Genomic DNA, 15,375 nt, shown 5'->3' on the forward strand with positions numbered 1-15,375 from the left:
AAGAAATTTTTTTAATCAAAAACTTTAAATAAAATTTGGAGTTTTGTTTAAAACTTGGAGTATGTATTTAATTTCTCATCCCCTCCCTCCCCATCTCAAACTTTGAAATGGAAAAACAAAGTGTTATTTATTCAATGTAACTTTACACACAGCTATTCAGGAAAAAAGTATATATCCATTAGATGATATTAACTATATGTAGAGTGCTTATTTCCAAAGTGGCTAAGTTACTGACATACATACCATCCACATAGGTAAAATGTTCTCTACATTAAAGTTAGGTACAATAGCTAGTAAATAGATCACTGTTATGTCATTTTTTAAAAATAAGTTCCAGCCATGCACATGGGCTTTAGCAGATTTCAGGTAGTTCCTGAATAAAAATCAAAATTGGCTACCAGTTGCCTTTTAATATATTTCATCACATGAAGAGAAAAAAAAAGATGGAGTTCTGTAGGAAGGATGGAAAATCAGCTAAAAAGCAAATTACAGTATTTATAACAGTTCTTCAGGTGGGGGTGGCAAGGATTCACTGTGGTCTTGACCAGAGTCAGGAGGAATAGAGAATTCCTGACCCTGGATCTCATTGTGGGAATCTTCCTGGTTTTTCATGAAATCTTCTGGTGCCGGGGGCAAGTGAAATGAGTCGGGAGGAGGTGGAAATGATTGTTCAAACTCAGAATTGTAACCTTCACAGACTTGATTGAGACAGTCCAGAGATGGTGGGAGATTGGTGGACTCATTTGGAAGAGGAGATATAATTGTCATTGTGGGTTTGTCGGATTGGTTACTCTCCTGTCCTTCCAAATCAAGAAGTGGGGAAGGTGGTGGATAATCTGCATCATCTGAAGAAGAAATAGCAGTGCCGATCGTTGATCCCCCAGCACTCTCCTCTGATGTACCATTTACCTGATCTTTTATTTTCTCTGTTTTGGCGTTGTTGGAATCTCCAATGTGTTCACTTGATTCAAACAACTTAATTTCTAAGTCATCTGCTATGAGTGTGTTTTTGCTTGGTTTCCAGGGCATAAGTGAAACAATTGATGTCCTTTTCACGGGTGCTTCATTTTCTCTAAAGTTATCCAAACAGATGTCGGGGGTTTCACCATCGGCAAATGGAGACCTACCTGCCCAATTCTGATCATTTGAAACTGGTTTTCTCAAGCATTTCCATAGCACAATCATGATTATAGCTACAAACATAGACATCAGAATTACACCCACTAATGTGGCAGCTATCAAATTAGAATTGGTTTCCCGTGGGATATTTGTGTTACTGGTAGTTTCTAGGATGAATCCTGGAGTCACCCTCTGTGAACTTTTGACACTTGGGGTTGGTGGTTTAGATGGATTATGAACAGTTGGTAGTATTGGTTTTCCAGAAGACGTGTGGATAGATGATGGTTGTTGAGTGGAAGTGTAGAGAAATGGCGGCAGTTGTTTGGTAGAAGTATGGGCAGATGGTGGTAGTTGTCCGGCAGAGGTAAGCACAGGGAGTACTGTTTGTCGGGAGGAGGCGTTGGCCGTTGGTATTGGTGGTTGTCTGGTGATGTTAGAGGCAGGTGGTTGCCCAGCAGAAGTTTGCGCTGCCGGTTTTTCAGAAGGAGCATAGGCCCCTGGTATTGATTGTCCACCAGCAACTTTGGCAGTTGATATTGGTTGTGCAGAAGAAACGTGGTTGAATTCTGTTGGTTGACTCCAAGGATTCCCTGTTGTGTTTTGAGCATTAGCTGAGACATTGAGCCTTGATGATATAAATACAGGAGACTCTGTTGTAATGTCTTCTGTCGTTAAGAGAAATGTATCACTGAGGTGTCCACAAAACAAACTTAAGATGAAATATTTCGGATCCATTTCAGAATGTTTCCTTTTTATCAGTGGTTTTATAATGAAAGAAAGAAAGACAGGTGTTATTTGGTGTCTGGCACAAAGTAGGTAGGTATTTGAGAAGTATTTATCGTTTCTAATTTAGACTTCATACACTGCAGTGTAAATACTCTTGAATACATCCTAAACTTAACCATAAAACACGTGGACCTCAGAGGCAAACGTCTCTCTTCGTTCTTTCATAAGATCTGTACTTGGCCCTGCTACCCCTTTAGCTTCATTACCTCATAATCCTTCATTTCACAGTCCTACTTCTTAAACACATAAGCTCTGTGTGCTGGTTCCATATGCTCTCTACTTTTCTCTTCCTTGCGACTAGAAATATACCAGTCCTGTTGCTTTGAAGGACACCGATAATCATCTATTACCTAATCCAACAGTCTTTTTCTTTATTCTTTCTTTTTCTTTACTCCCTCTCTGAACCACTTTTGACACTATTGACTGTGCCTTCACTACTATTCAAGTAGCTCTTTGTGATAGTCTTCCTTTCATGTTAATCTCACTAGCTCCTGTTTTTCTCTTCTTAAATGTAGGTACTTGGTATTCAGTCCTCACTCTTACCAGCTTTTCTCTGATCCTGAATCTATAAAATTTCAGCTCTCGCCTATATGCCATAACTCCCAAACCTGCACGTCCAGCCTAAATCTCCTTAATTCCGATTGCTTTCCATGACTTCTTGGTGGACATCTCCATGTATATATCCTACTGCCAGCAAATTTAACATACTCAGATCAATCCATCTTCATCATCTTTATGTCAAAACTGACTCCTCTCTTCTCTATTTTCATTAATGGTATTGCCTTTGGTAAGTTTTTCATGCACAGAGTCTACTGTGTTCGTAGGCTCTGCAGCATCCTCAGAGTCTAGCACTATGTCATTACATTAGGAGCTCATACTCTTAAAGGAGTCCACTCAACTCAGAATCCTAAGTGATCTCTGAATCTGAGACCGTTCTGTCCAGTTGGTTAGTGTTGTCTTGCCGATGCTCTCATTTATTTATCGATGAACACTATCTTTGTGTCAGGCCTGTTCTAGGTTTGAGAGACACCCCCCCCACACACACACACACCCAAAATACAGTTTCTAGTTTTCTAGTGGTGGAAACAAGTAATAATTGTAATAATTTAATAAGTTTTCTCATAAATGTATGCAAGAGATGCACAGAGGAACTAACAGAGCCTGGAAGGTCTTCAGGCAGAGTTTCTCAGAGAAGTAAAACTTGAACTGAATTTTGAAAGGTCTGTAAGAACGAATTAAGCAAATAAAATATTCCAGTCAAGGAAACAACATATGGACACGGGTAGAGAAGGCACATGTGTAAGTTTGGCAGGCAGGGCTTTTTGTGGGATGTGGTAGATGGTAAAACTTGAAGAGTTAAGTTCCAGGTCTACTTCCAGCATGTAACTCTCCATCTAACTATGAGAACTAGTCATTTCATCTCTCCTGCTCTCAGTTGCCTTATTTCTAAAGTGAGGAGTTACACTAAGACGGTGTTCAACACTAGGTGTGATATACCTGTTTTGTACATCATTAAACACAATGATAACTATTTGGTTGTTTCTTAACATGAGGGAAAGGAACATCTCAGGGTGTTAGATCCTGGTATATATGATTAGAAACTATATGTAGATTAGAAAGGGGTGTCTGGATGGCTCAGTTGGTTAAACGGCCGACTTCAGCTCAGGTCACGATCTCATGGCTCGAAGGCTCGTGAGTTCAAGCCCCACATCGGGCTTTGTGCTGACCGCTTAGAGCCTGGAGCCTGCTTCGGATTCTGTGTCTCCCTTCTCTCTGCCCCTTCCCCCATTCACACTCTGTCTCTCTCTCAAAAATAAACATTTTAAGAAATCATTTAAAAAAAAAAAAGAGTTTGCCCAGTGTTATGTCACTATTAGTGACAGAATGGCATTTGTACCCAGGACCATCTGATTCACAAGCATATGCTCTTTCTACTCATCGAAACCACCTCAGGGTTTACATTTTGGCTCCTTTACAGCAAAGAGCCATGTATCTTAGGAGCTTAGTAAATACCTAACCTGTATTGGCTTCATGGCTCCTTTCCTTTTCAATTTTTCACTATCTATGAATACTTCTGCCAGAATGTAAGCAGAGAAGATGAAATCAAAGTTATTAAATTATGCTCTGTATCCATTTTGCAAAAGGCTTAATAGGGAAAGAAATGGAAACTTTTGGCATAAATATGGGGATTTGAATCATCTCTAGATGGTTATCCATGCACAGTTCCCACTTGCTGTTCTTAAGAGCATCAACCCCTCAACAAGTTATTCTTCAGAGTTTCACTTTAGTTTTTTAAAAAATGCCATCCAAAGCAATGGAAAATATAGGCCATAAATTGGCTTCGGCCAAAAATGTTTCCTCTTTTGTGACTTCGCTTAAAATTTGTAAAAAACCCACATGGTTCCTCTTTTCAGTTAGCTGAAAAAGGCGTTAGAGAAGGAAAGACCTCAAACAGGAACATAATTATAAACCTATTTTAATTTGTAAGATCAATTTTGATAGGTTCATAGCTTCTTTGGTCTTCCTGTGGTCAGTAGGAAGACCATAAAACTTTTGAGTATATGAGATTTTTTGCTTGTCATTTAAGGGTTCCAGCAATATCAAAACCAAATTCTATTTTTTACCTATCTTATCTCTTTTTCCCACTCTTCAGTTAGCTGTCTACCCTCCTAGCATCTGCTACATCAGAGTGTTAGAATCTGTTAGAATTCTGCAGCAAATCAGAACAGCCCAGAAAAGAAAGAGCAGGCTTTAAAAGAGGAATAAATAGGGGGCCTAATGGTGAAGAAACTGACTTTTTCTAACTCAGAGAAGTGAGGCAGTTGTTACGACCACTGCAGAAAGAAAGTTCTTTAACATACATAGTTTTTTAAATATATAAACCATGTGTACCTGAAGTGCCAACGTTGCTTCTGTAGGGAGAAAGGCAGAAAGAAAGAACCATATGGGGCAGGGGAGTAAAAAGAAGATGTCAGATATGATGAAATGAAAAAGGAGTGCAAAGAAATAAAAAAAAAAAATAACACCAAGGAGAAAAATAAAGCAAAAATTAAAGGAAGCAGCAAACATATGGAAAAGGAGAAGGTCAATGGACTAGAGAAATTATTGAAAAGTTAATGAAAAGCTAAAGAAAAAGTAGTGGTTATGTAAACTAGCAAGAAATTAGGGTATTTGATTAAGGTGGGCAAAATTAGAAAGAAGTTGGGAGAGAAGATTGAAGTAGATGAAAGGCCCACGAAGTGCTGTGCTCTGTCACTAGCCTGTATCTGCGGACACAAGGAAGCAACCAAGGGCGGCCTTCCCAAATGGAGGACTTGACTCACCTGTCTTCTCAGACTCCCTTGTCTTTCATTTCAGGCTCTCCTATCTGTTCTAAGTATCCTGAAGACACTTGAAATCTTTTCCTGGCACTGTTCACAAGCATGCCTGCTCATTATTTCTAAAGAACCCATGCACGTAGCAAAGCATGTTTCTAAAAATCCCTTAGTCTGCTGCTCAAGCACATCCCGAATTTGTCTACCTTTGTATGCCAGTATCTTGCTCATTATTATAGGCTGACAACTTTGAGGTCAAAAATCTGTGATTTGGGTCCTTTGCTTTTCCTGAATATGTTAAAACGTTTTAAAAGAGGAAGGAAAACGACAGCTATATTTTAACTAACTGTACAGGAAGTTACAGTGAAGTAGGAGTCCTCATATATTAGCCATGTTCTCATAAATATAATGGCATAAGGATATAAAGAGTATAGTTAGAGGCGCCTGGGTGGCTCAGTTGGTTAAGTGTCTGACTCCTGATTTCAGCTCAGGTCATGCATGATCTCACGGTTCATGAGATTGAGCCCCACATTGGGCTCTGTGCTGACAGTGCAGAGCCTGCTTGGAATTCTCTCCCTCTCTCTCTGCCCCTCCCTTTCTCGTGTGTGTGTGTGTGTGTGTGTGTGTGTGTGTGTGTGTGTGTGTCAATAAATAAACTTTAGAAAAGAAAGTACAGTTAAAATTGATTCTGTTAAGTTGCATATGATAAGAAATAGGTCATTGTCATTTTTATTTATTTTTTTAATGTTTTTTTTTTTTATTTTGGAGACAGAGAGTATGAGCAGGAGAGGGGCAGAGAGAGGGGGAGACAGAGAATCTGAAGCAGGCTCCAGGCGCTGAGCTGTCAGCACGGAGCCCGACATGGGGCTTGAACTCACGGAGTGTGAGATCATGACCTGAGCCGAAGTCGGACGCTCAACTGACTGAGCCACCCAGGCGCCCCAGGTCATTGTCATTTAAAGAGAATCATGGAGATTGGAGAACATATTCTAGGGAAAAAGTCAAGTATAGGTATAATAATACCTGAATTATTATGGCTTTGATATTATTACTGCTTTGATGTAATAAGTTACAAGATAGATTAAAATTTATTATTAGTGTATCTCCAGCTGGTTGTTATTAAATCATAAAAGGAAGAAAACACCAATTCTTTGTCTTGAGGAAGAGTGGCAAAAGAGATTAACCTTGAACTATAATAGGAAGTATTTGGTGACTTTTATCGATAATAATAGCTATCATTTACTGAGTACCCATTAAATGTTAGGTACTACCCTATTTTAATGAGCAAGGTAGTGTTCCCTTCATCTTATAGATAAAGAAACTGAGGCACAGAGATGTGGGGTAACTTGCCAGAGTGTCACAGCTGTAAATAGAGGCACTGTTAAAGAAATACCAGTTGTGTACCAGAGCCGTTTCCCTCTGTTCCCAGTCACTAGATATGCTGCACTGTCTTTCATAGTAAAATTACGAAGCAGGAATGTTTTATGAAGGAAGGAGACGTGGGATCTCTGAGAACAGATATGTAAATAACTTTTGGAGGCTGTCTTGAGTAAATGGTAGGGAAAAAACTAGAAAACCATTTAGTCCTCTGATTCTATGAAAACAGTTGTGGGATTTTGAATGGTTAGCCTATAAGCTATCATATTTGAGGTAACTTCTAAAGATTGGACATCAGATTTATATTTAACAAATTGAACTTTTTCAGAATTCATAATTTCCTTCCAAGTAGAGTTATACAGGAATTCGTTGAAAAACACAAGTACTGTTAAACTCACAAGTACCATCAAACTGACCCTTTGAAAATATAGACAAATCTTGTCTAAAAAAAAAAAAAAGAGATAAAAATCTTTATTTTCTAACTTATGTAATAATTACTTAGAAAAAATCCAAAGTGGACTTCTATAAGGGAGAGTCATAAATATTTATGAAATGTTGAAATAGAGTATCACCCATTATGAATTTATTCTGTGATATTACAAGTCTTTGTAAACTAAACTCTTTGCAATTTTTGTTTTGGAGGGTATTTACTTTGTAACTGCCCAGTTTACTCACAGAATAGGCATGTTTTATGCATGGTAGCAATTTTCTATTATTTGTCCTGTGAGTGTTTTTTTCCTATATCTAATACTGGTTACTAAAGGCTCAGATGATAACGTGTGGCATAAATACGTAGATGATATGAATACATGTACACACATTTTGTCATAACAGTTTTGTCTTAGTGAGCTTTAAAAATGAGCCATAATATTTTCCTTTAACTTAAATATAAAATTCTTACTTATTACTTAAATATAAATATACAATTATTAAGTGTCAAATTTTTACTTAAAATTCCATTTGTGTAAAAATTAAAGCATATGTAATAATGATAATTGAGTATCTCATCTAATCTCCTTTGCTTTCTTTTTAAATTAAGTGAAGGTGAAGATGACTGTTTTTACCGTGGAAACTAAAGAGGATAAAAAAATAATTTAAATCTATGGATTATGTTACATGTAGGAACATCTTATAAGAAGCAAGTTAGAATTTTTCACAGTTGGTATTTGGGGCTTGTAAAGTCACTCATATCCCATGGATTCTAGTTTTACTTCTAACCCTTAGCTTTATCCACTATGTTTATAGTTTATATCTTTTAATTACAGAACTAAGGCTAACTAACCATTGTGATTGAATAAATTTAAAAGGGCTTATATTATACAAACCTAACTGAACATTTTTCTCCAAGGCAAGCTCAACACTGAATTTTTTTAATACCATGCAATAAATTACAAAACCGTTATAGACATCTTTAGACTAGCAGAGTTTATGTTTAAAACACTAACACCATTTTAGTTTTAAAAATAAACTTTATATATAACAAAGATCAAACCAGATTGCCTGTGTGAAAATTTTCTTACCTCAGCTGTTAACTTCTTTTTGCAGAATGCTAAGTTCTTGTTCTAACTGGACATTTTGGTGATTTGGCTAAGGACGCAAAAGGGGTGGTTCAATTCAGATTAAAAATGGTCCTGTAGCAAACTGAAATGGTTTCTGTAGAAGAAGAGGAAGTTGATGGATAGTTGGTTCAGGAAGTGCAATAAGCCACAAAATGACTAAGAAAGGCACTACTTTAAGAGAACTTATTTTGAAACACGATTTGCAGCTCTATGATTTGAATGCTTTTAATTAATATTGGTAAGTAAACATTTGAGACTCTCTAGTAATGTGATTATATAATTTAAATATTTTGAATAGAACTTTAGAGGCAACTCACACAGTCTAAGGAAAAACTACCTGTTGGGTTATTACCCACAGTGAGATTTCTTTTCATAAGAGGCAAATGGTGTGTTCTGTTTACTTGATCACCTTTTGCAAGTTGCTGTACTTCTGAGTCATCATTTCCTTCTCCGGAGGAATATGTCACTTACTGAGCTGTTGTGAAGATTAAATGCCTCGCACACAGTAGGTAGCCAGTGAAGGTTAAGCTTCTTTCCTCCTACATAATTTAGACAAAGCCCAGGTAAACTTACAGTCAATTTTTTTTTTTTTTTTTGGACCAACTACGTAACAATGTTGGGAGTTCAAGAGCACAACTCTTTGATTATCCACAAAATAGGTACTTCTCAATAGAAGGTAAAATAAATTGGGAATCATTATTTAAATAAATTAACCATGCAAAATATATTGAAAAGAGAATGCGTCAGTCTGAATAAAAATTTTCTTTGGACAGGTCACCTTGTAGCCTCTTTCCTCATCCAAAAAAGGGAGATCATAATTCCTAACTTGTAAATCTGGTCCAGGATTAAATGTAAGGTGCCTAGGATAGCACCTGTTACAGTAGATACATTACGTTTTAACCCATGCCCTGCTTTTCCCTGGTCGCTGCGGAGGATCCCAGACTGTTAAGACCTCGTTCTTAATGTCAAGGTTACTTATAACTTGGTACAAAAAGAATAGTTTCTGTTTTTAAGGGGTCCTATAAAGCAGAGTATAATCAAAACACTAAACTTTTGACTCACTATTTTAAAATCCCTGAATTAAGTGTGTGGACCATAATACCAAGGGGTGGAAACAAAAATGTCTCCGTTCAAAAATAACTTTTAAAATTTGAACTCAAAACATACCTTAATGTATCATGTTTAAACACTGTCAAGTTTGAAAAGGAGCCACTTTTGTTTGTTCACGAGCTGTCATTGGATAGCATCATTCTGAGAGTGTGTATTTAATTAGGGAGTTGATGAATTTTAGGTATTCCTGCAATAGAAGCTTTCTGTTTCGTCAGAAATTGTTTGACCTGTATGTTGAGTACAAAAGTAGTTACCTAGTTAATTCCTTGTTTTTAAAAAGGTGCTAATTTTTTTCAGTATCCTCTGACAAGTATATATGGCCCCTGATTCAAGGAGCTGTTTGTGTTACCACTATTCGTTCTAGTACACAGTCTCACATTATTAGTTTGTATAAGATGGGAGCTCTGCTCAGTTTCATTTGCCAGTCTGGTCCTTTCTACCCCTCAAAAGGTGACCTGATATCACCATGACTGGCATGAGTGTTCTCTTGCTTCCCCTTTTCCCTTTTTGACATTTAGTTTTATCTAGAGTAATATGGTTATAATTTTTTAACACATTGGTAACACGTTGATCATAAAACGGATATACTTGGCGGTTTTTTCCCCTCTCATTTTAAGATGTAACCTAGATCTTTAGAGCCATGGTACCTGTAAGAAGTGAATTTGGCCAAGAGCAGTATCACCTAGGGAATTAATGCAAAAATTACCAGTGCCTGGAGGCCACCCCCGTTCCAACTGAATCAGAAAGAGAGGGTGGGAATTAGGTTTTGGCTTGTTTTAAAAGCTCTTCAGATGGTTCTGATACACAGTCAAGATGAGAATCACTAACCTAAAAGGGAGAATAAGATTGTGATCGTACTTGGCAAAAATATACAAAATGTTTTCTTACATGGCTAGCGTATTGCCCAAAATAAATGCTCAGTAAGGGATGAGATTTTTTAAATTTAGCTTGGTCTTTAGTATGCCCTGATCAATTTTAGCAGTTAGTTGGAAAGTCTCTCAAACCAACTTTTGTAAGACATTCAACTGAAGGTGGAAGTCTTCATTTGATTTAAGTGTAAGTCATTATTTTACTTGAACCCAGTTTCTTGAAAGGTTAAACAATTACCTAGAGCATCTCGTTTTCCAAATTAGAACAAACACCCCCCCCCACACACACACCCCTTTCCTCTGCTCATGTCACATTAGATAGCAAAAATAAATGAATAAAACTGATCATTTGTCAGGCCACTTGGCATCCTTGAAGTCAGAAAATTAATCGGCCTTTGGATATTTGCTATAAATAGTCCAGTAAGCAGTATTTATAGAATAGAGGTACATGGTACTTGAACAGTAAGATATGCTGTACGTTTACACTTGGCCTTCTTGGTGGCTCCAGTCTCCCCTGTTTCAGTTGGGCACTGTTTCTTATTGATCTTTATAGTGTGTTGTCTAAGATAATAAAATGAATACAAATAATATATGTAGTCAGTTTTATTCTAATGAGTCTTAACTTATGATACAAAATTAAAAGTTTTAATTAAATATTTGTAGTAGAAAAACACTTTCTTATGTGTGCCATACTTAAAGATGAAAACATCTAGCATAAAATTAGCTGTGTTGATATACGAACTGGGACAGATTCCGTCTCATTCAGCAGAGGCACCGTTAAACTACAGTTCAACTCTGTGCATTAGGAATTTGGCTTCTGTTAGATGTTGAAGCATATACTTGCCTCTAAGGACACATTAAAACTCTTCAAAGTTTAATTACATTCAGACAAAGATCATCTAACTACTGCTGCTGAACAGGAAATATTTAATTGTTCCTTTCTACCTCCATTAATTAGTTCCTTCAACTCATCTTTAAAACCTTCTCCACGTTCTTGGGTGTTTTATTATTTGCTTCTTAAAATATTCAGTGTCAGAATGAAAGTGCACAGTTTAAGTATTTGAGAAGGTGAACTGACTTCTTCCCTTCTCGCCTGCTCGATTCTAAATTGCAAGGCTGCCATGTCAACAGATCTTAGACCAACTTGTGGCATTAAATACCAAACGGATTTCATTTTTACTTCATAAGCTTTCTCGTTGCTACTTTGCATTTGTCTTCACTAAAGCTTCTGTTAGTTAGTGAGTTTTTCAGTTCCTCCTTCATCTTTTCTGTCCCTTGTAGCTGTGAGAGTTCCAGTAGATTGCATCATTAGGTTGGGCCCTGTGAGCTGTTGTGCTCTTTTCCAAGTGTCTGATTCAGCAGGCCATAGACCACTGCTTGCCAGAAAATCGCCGTTGGTTCTCGGCTGACGCTTGCCTACTTGTTTTGATCGTCTGAGGGATGAGACTTTGTTTGCCAGAACTACAGTCGAAAGAAATAGGAGGGTGCAGATAAGAAAAAGCACTGCAATTATAATTAAGCAAATTAGCATAGCCATTTTGTTGTTGTTTTCCTCACAGACCCCTTTTTTGAAAATGTCATGGGGACTTTTGCTTGTGTTTTTGATGCTCGGTACTGTTGGAGAGCTGTTCCTGACGACAGAAGGTATATAAATCTCCAGTTCCGATTTAGGAGTTAGAGATAGGACAGGAGATGACGTGGCGATTTCAGTCATGTTTGTAGAATCACTCTTTTTATCTACTGCAGAAGTTGTAGGGTTTGTGTTCATGTTTTCATTTTGGTTTCTGCCCGTCTTATTTTGAATATCGGGATCCCAGACAGTAGTACTGTTACCCCACAGATGGGTATAGTTTGCTTTTGTTCCAGGACACAAAGAAAAAGCTGTTGTCATCACGAAGGCAAGATGCAGGTAATGTCCTGCGTGTTCCATGTCCATGAGTATACTGGTAATCTGTTGGGACAGCAGATAATTTGTTAATTTGTGAAAGAATAATGGTTCCTGCTTTTCTTGATTGTAGTTAAAAGGTGGACAGCTGATATCTTACAAGTTAGCTACAAACTCATACCTAATATTTGCTGTCCTGTTTGAATTCCTTCTCAACTGACTTTTTCTATTAGGCTATGTGTGAAGAAACCATTTCATTTCTGTTACTCTTTTAAATGCTAGAAGTTGGCATTATAAATACCTGTGAATCATTTTAAACTGAATACTGTGGTTTTGTATAGTTTTCTCCCCCTCAAGCATGCTGAACTTCAGCTTTGAGTCGACAACTTCTGCTTCTACTTTCCTGATTCCTCCTTCCTGCCCCCGCCCAGACCCCAACCATGTAAGGATCTTTCTTGCAGAAACTCCCCACACTCTAACAAATGTGTCACTCATCTTTATATGGGCCTTAAGCATTTTGCTTTAAGTAGGAAAAGAACATGCAAATGGCTTTTTGGGGTTTTGTTTTGGGGTTGAGAAAGGGGAAGTGTGGCAGCAACCAAAGGAAAAGGATTTCAAATAGGAATTCAACTTGTTCTTTAAAAAAAAAAAAATGGAATTCAAGATGTTCCTTTATCTTCCTGGGTGTTTATCTTGGAGCTTAGAATAAAACTGGTACTTAGAAATATACTCCTGGGTATTTGTGAAAGCAATTATATATGGTGTTGGTTCTCTCTTTTCACATCTGTATCCCCTGACTTCTTGTGGCTTTCTGAAGGCAAAGGCACGCCAGGTTTTTCAACCTAAAAATCTGGCATTACAGTGAAAATGAGGCAGATTTCTTATGAACAATATCGAAAGTTAAATTTATTGACTTTTTTCATCATCATTTATGCCCAGCATTTTTTCCATGAATATTTTGACACAATGTTTTAAAATACATGATACAGTAAAATAGAGAACACCAGGATTGTGGGGATTTAGACTGAAGCGGGAAGACCAGGCAGATCTTGAGTCTCGACATATAAATAAAAAAGATGAACTTTAGTTGTGGCTTCAGGCTCCTTGGAAGGCAGTACAAAAAGGAGACAAGTCTGTTCCTAATTCTCATTATCCACCATATGATTGAAGATTTAAACAGAGCTGGCATATCTGCTCCAGGTACTGATGAACCAGCAGGAACGATCTATCACCATTATCGAATTATCTCTTTTATTATAATATTGTTTGAGCTGCTTTTTTTTTTTTGTAAGAGTATCTTATTGTTAGCATTTGTTTGAGATACTGGAAGCAAAACCTACATTATTCTCCTGAGATTGACTCAGTGGAATTGCCTGTTTAAAAACTTTATTTTATAGATGTTCTTCTCAAACCTGAATGTGAATGGGAGTCTTTTTTTTTTTTTTTTTAAATGTGGATTCTGATTCTGTAGTTCTAAGAGGGACCTGAGATCCCGCATTTCTAGCCTCCTCCCAAGTAAAACAGATGTCACTGCTAGCCATGCTTTTTTGAGTTTTGAGGTTTTATAATAAATAGTTGCTATGTGTCATTGGATAATATTTGGATGCTATTGATATACAGAAATCGAGAATAACAAATGTGATACATTGTTATACTAACAAAAGTAGCTTATAATAAACAAAGGTAAATGGCAACTAACCAGTGAAGTAATATTTCCTAAAGGAAAATAAACCTTTATTATGTGTTCTAGAATTAAGATTACTTTTTGGATTATGATCTTGAATAGACAGTTGAAGGGATTGTGCACTGACTTCTATAAAATAGTGTTCAGCTTCAGTTTTTAAAGTGAATGACACCAATCTTAGGATACTTTACGGTTCTTTCACAAAGAGAAATACTTTATTTTGGGTTAGCAAGTAATTTCCCTCCTTTCATCCTAGACTAGCCTTCTGCATTCAATGCTAAAATAATTTAAAGCGGGTTATTCCTATCACATTAGTTCATTAACAGTGTAGTATACATCATGGTATTCGTACTCATTTCTGCAGTGCTTACCACGGGGTAGATAATAGGCCCGCTGTGGATTGTCTTCGGCCAGATGTACTGTCATTCCCAGATAAACAAGCTGTTAACAAAATGAGACTTTCTCTTGCCCTTACAAATGCCTGAGAATAGAGAACTGTCTCTGTGTCCCCAATCTATGCCATGGAAGCCAGGTTATGTTACCAAAAGTTCTCTTTATCTCTGGTCATTTTGAATAAAATTTATAATGCCTAAGCACTCATAATGAGAACTTTATTTTTTAAACTTTTTAAATAACAAGTAAAACTTTTCAATTCACTGTGGAGTCTAAACTCACATCCTTTCTAATCCTCATAAAAACTATGTTGATGATAAATCTTTCCATTTCTAACTTAAATGTTACTTAATAGTACAGAAAAGAACAGTATACATTTTCAATCACTTATGATTCTACTATATTAGTAAGATTCTTAGGTATTATTTGAAAGCACTTCCTTCAACACTAATCTGTACAACGTTATGAGTAAAAAGGCATAAGAAAAGCCATATATATGACCTACCTTACAAATTCTTGGTCAAAATTTGGTTATAACCTGATTTTAATAAGCCACTTCTTTTCTTGTCTTGAAGCACAGCTTCCAAGTAATTTAAAGCAGAATAGACTTGGAGAATATGAACCTTAAAGTAAATCTGCAGTGAAAAAAAAAAGGATATGTACAGCTAGCTTTCCACTTTTAAAACCAAACCACAGATGACACATTTCCTTTCTGCTGCAACTAAAGCACATGTCACAGGGGGGAAAAAAAAATCCAACTTGTCCAGTTGGCCACTGGCATGACAGGAGGCTTTGTACAACAAGTCCCCGCCTCCAGGGCAGGGAGGGTTTTCCGCCCCATGCCTTTTGACCTTATGTGCATTACATATGCCTGCTGTGTGCTTTTGAATGATATATTAGTATCATTCAGAAAGAGATGGAAGGGTATTTTTCCTGCAGCATTAAAATCTTCTCTAAAAATTGTATTTGTGTACCACAGGCTGATTTAATGACATGAGTTAGGAGACCTGGGGTATTGGTCAGATAATAGAAACAGTGATACACATAACTGACATCTCAGATTGAAGAGCTACAGCAAAGACTTGAGAAAATATCTAGTAAACTTAGATTATATGGGGCAGAATATACTTTTGTGTTGTTGAATGTATACACACAAAGTCTCAGCCTCTCTCTCTCTTTCTCCCCCCAACCCCTGAAGGTCCTGTCATCACTTCATATTCAGTATGTCTAAATGGACTTCATTTTCCCTCCAAAAGTGGCTGCCCCTCATGATCTCTTT

At 37.0% G+C, this 15,375-nt stretch overlaps 3 protein-coding genes across 14 annotated transcripts in view; 1 reads left to right on the forward strand and 2 right to left on the reverse strand.

Moving 5' to 3' along the window:
- Positions 1-15,375, forward strand: part of NF1 (neurofibromin 1) — a 248,922-nt gene that overhangs the window by 186,717 nt on the left and 46,830 nt on the right. The window lies entirely within an intron of this gene.
- Positions 109-8,258, reverse strand: EVI2B (ecotropic viral integration site 2B). The gene is made up of 2 exons (XM_003996528.4): positions 8,117-8,258; positions 109-1,867 (listed from the first exon to the last, which is right to left on the reverse strand). The coding sequence occupies exon 2, from the start codon at positions 1,852-1,854 to the stop codon at positions 496-498; it is 1,359 nt and encodes a 452-aa protein (XP_003996577.2). The 5' UTR covers positions 1,855-1,867; positions 8,117-8,258; the 3' UTR covers positions 109-495.
- On the reverse strand, positions 10,723-14,824 carry EVI2A (ecotropic viral integration site 2A). Its single transcript, XM_003996529.6, has 2 exons — positions 14,602-14,824; positions 10,723-12,085 (listed from the first exon to the last, which is right to left on the reverse strand). The coding sequence occupies exon 2, from the start codon at positions 12,068-12,070 to the stop codon at positions 11,366-11,368; it is 705 nt and encodes a 234-aa protein (XP_003996578.1). The 5' UTR covers positions 12,071-12,085; positions 14,602-14,824; the 3' UTR covers positions 10,723-11,365.

This window comes from Felis catus, chromosome E1 (assembly GCF_018350175.1).
Source record: "Felis catus isolate Fca126 chromosome E1, F.catus_Fca126_mat1.0, whole genome shotgun sequence".
Classification (NCBI taxonomy): domain Eukaryota; kingdom Metazoa; phylum Chordata; class Mammalia; order Carnivora; family Felidae; genus Felis; species Felis catus.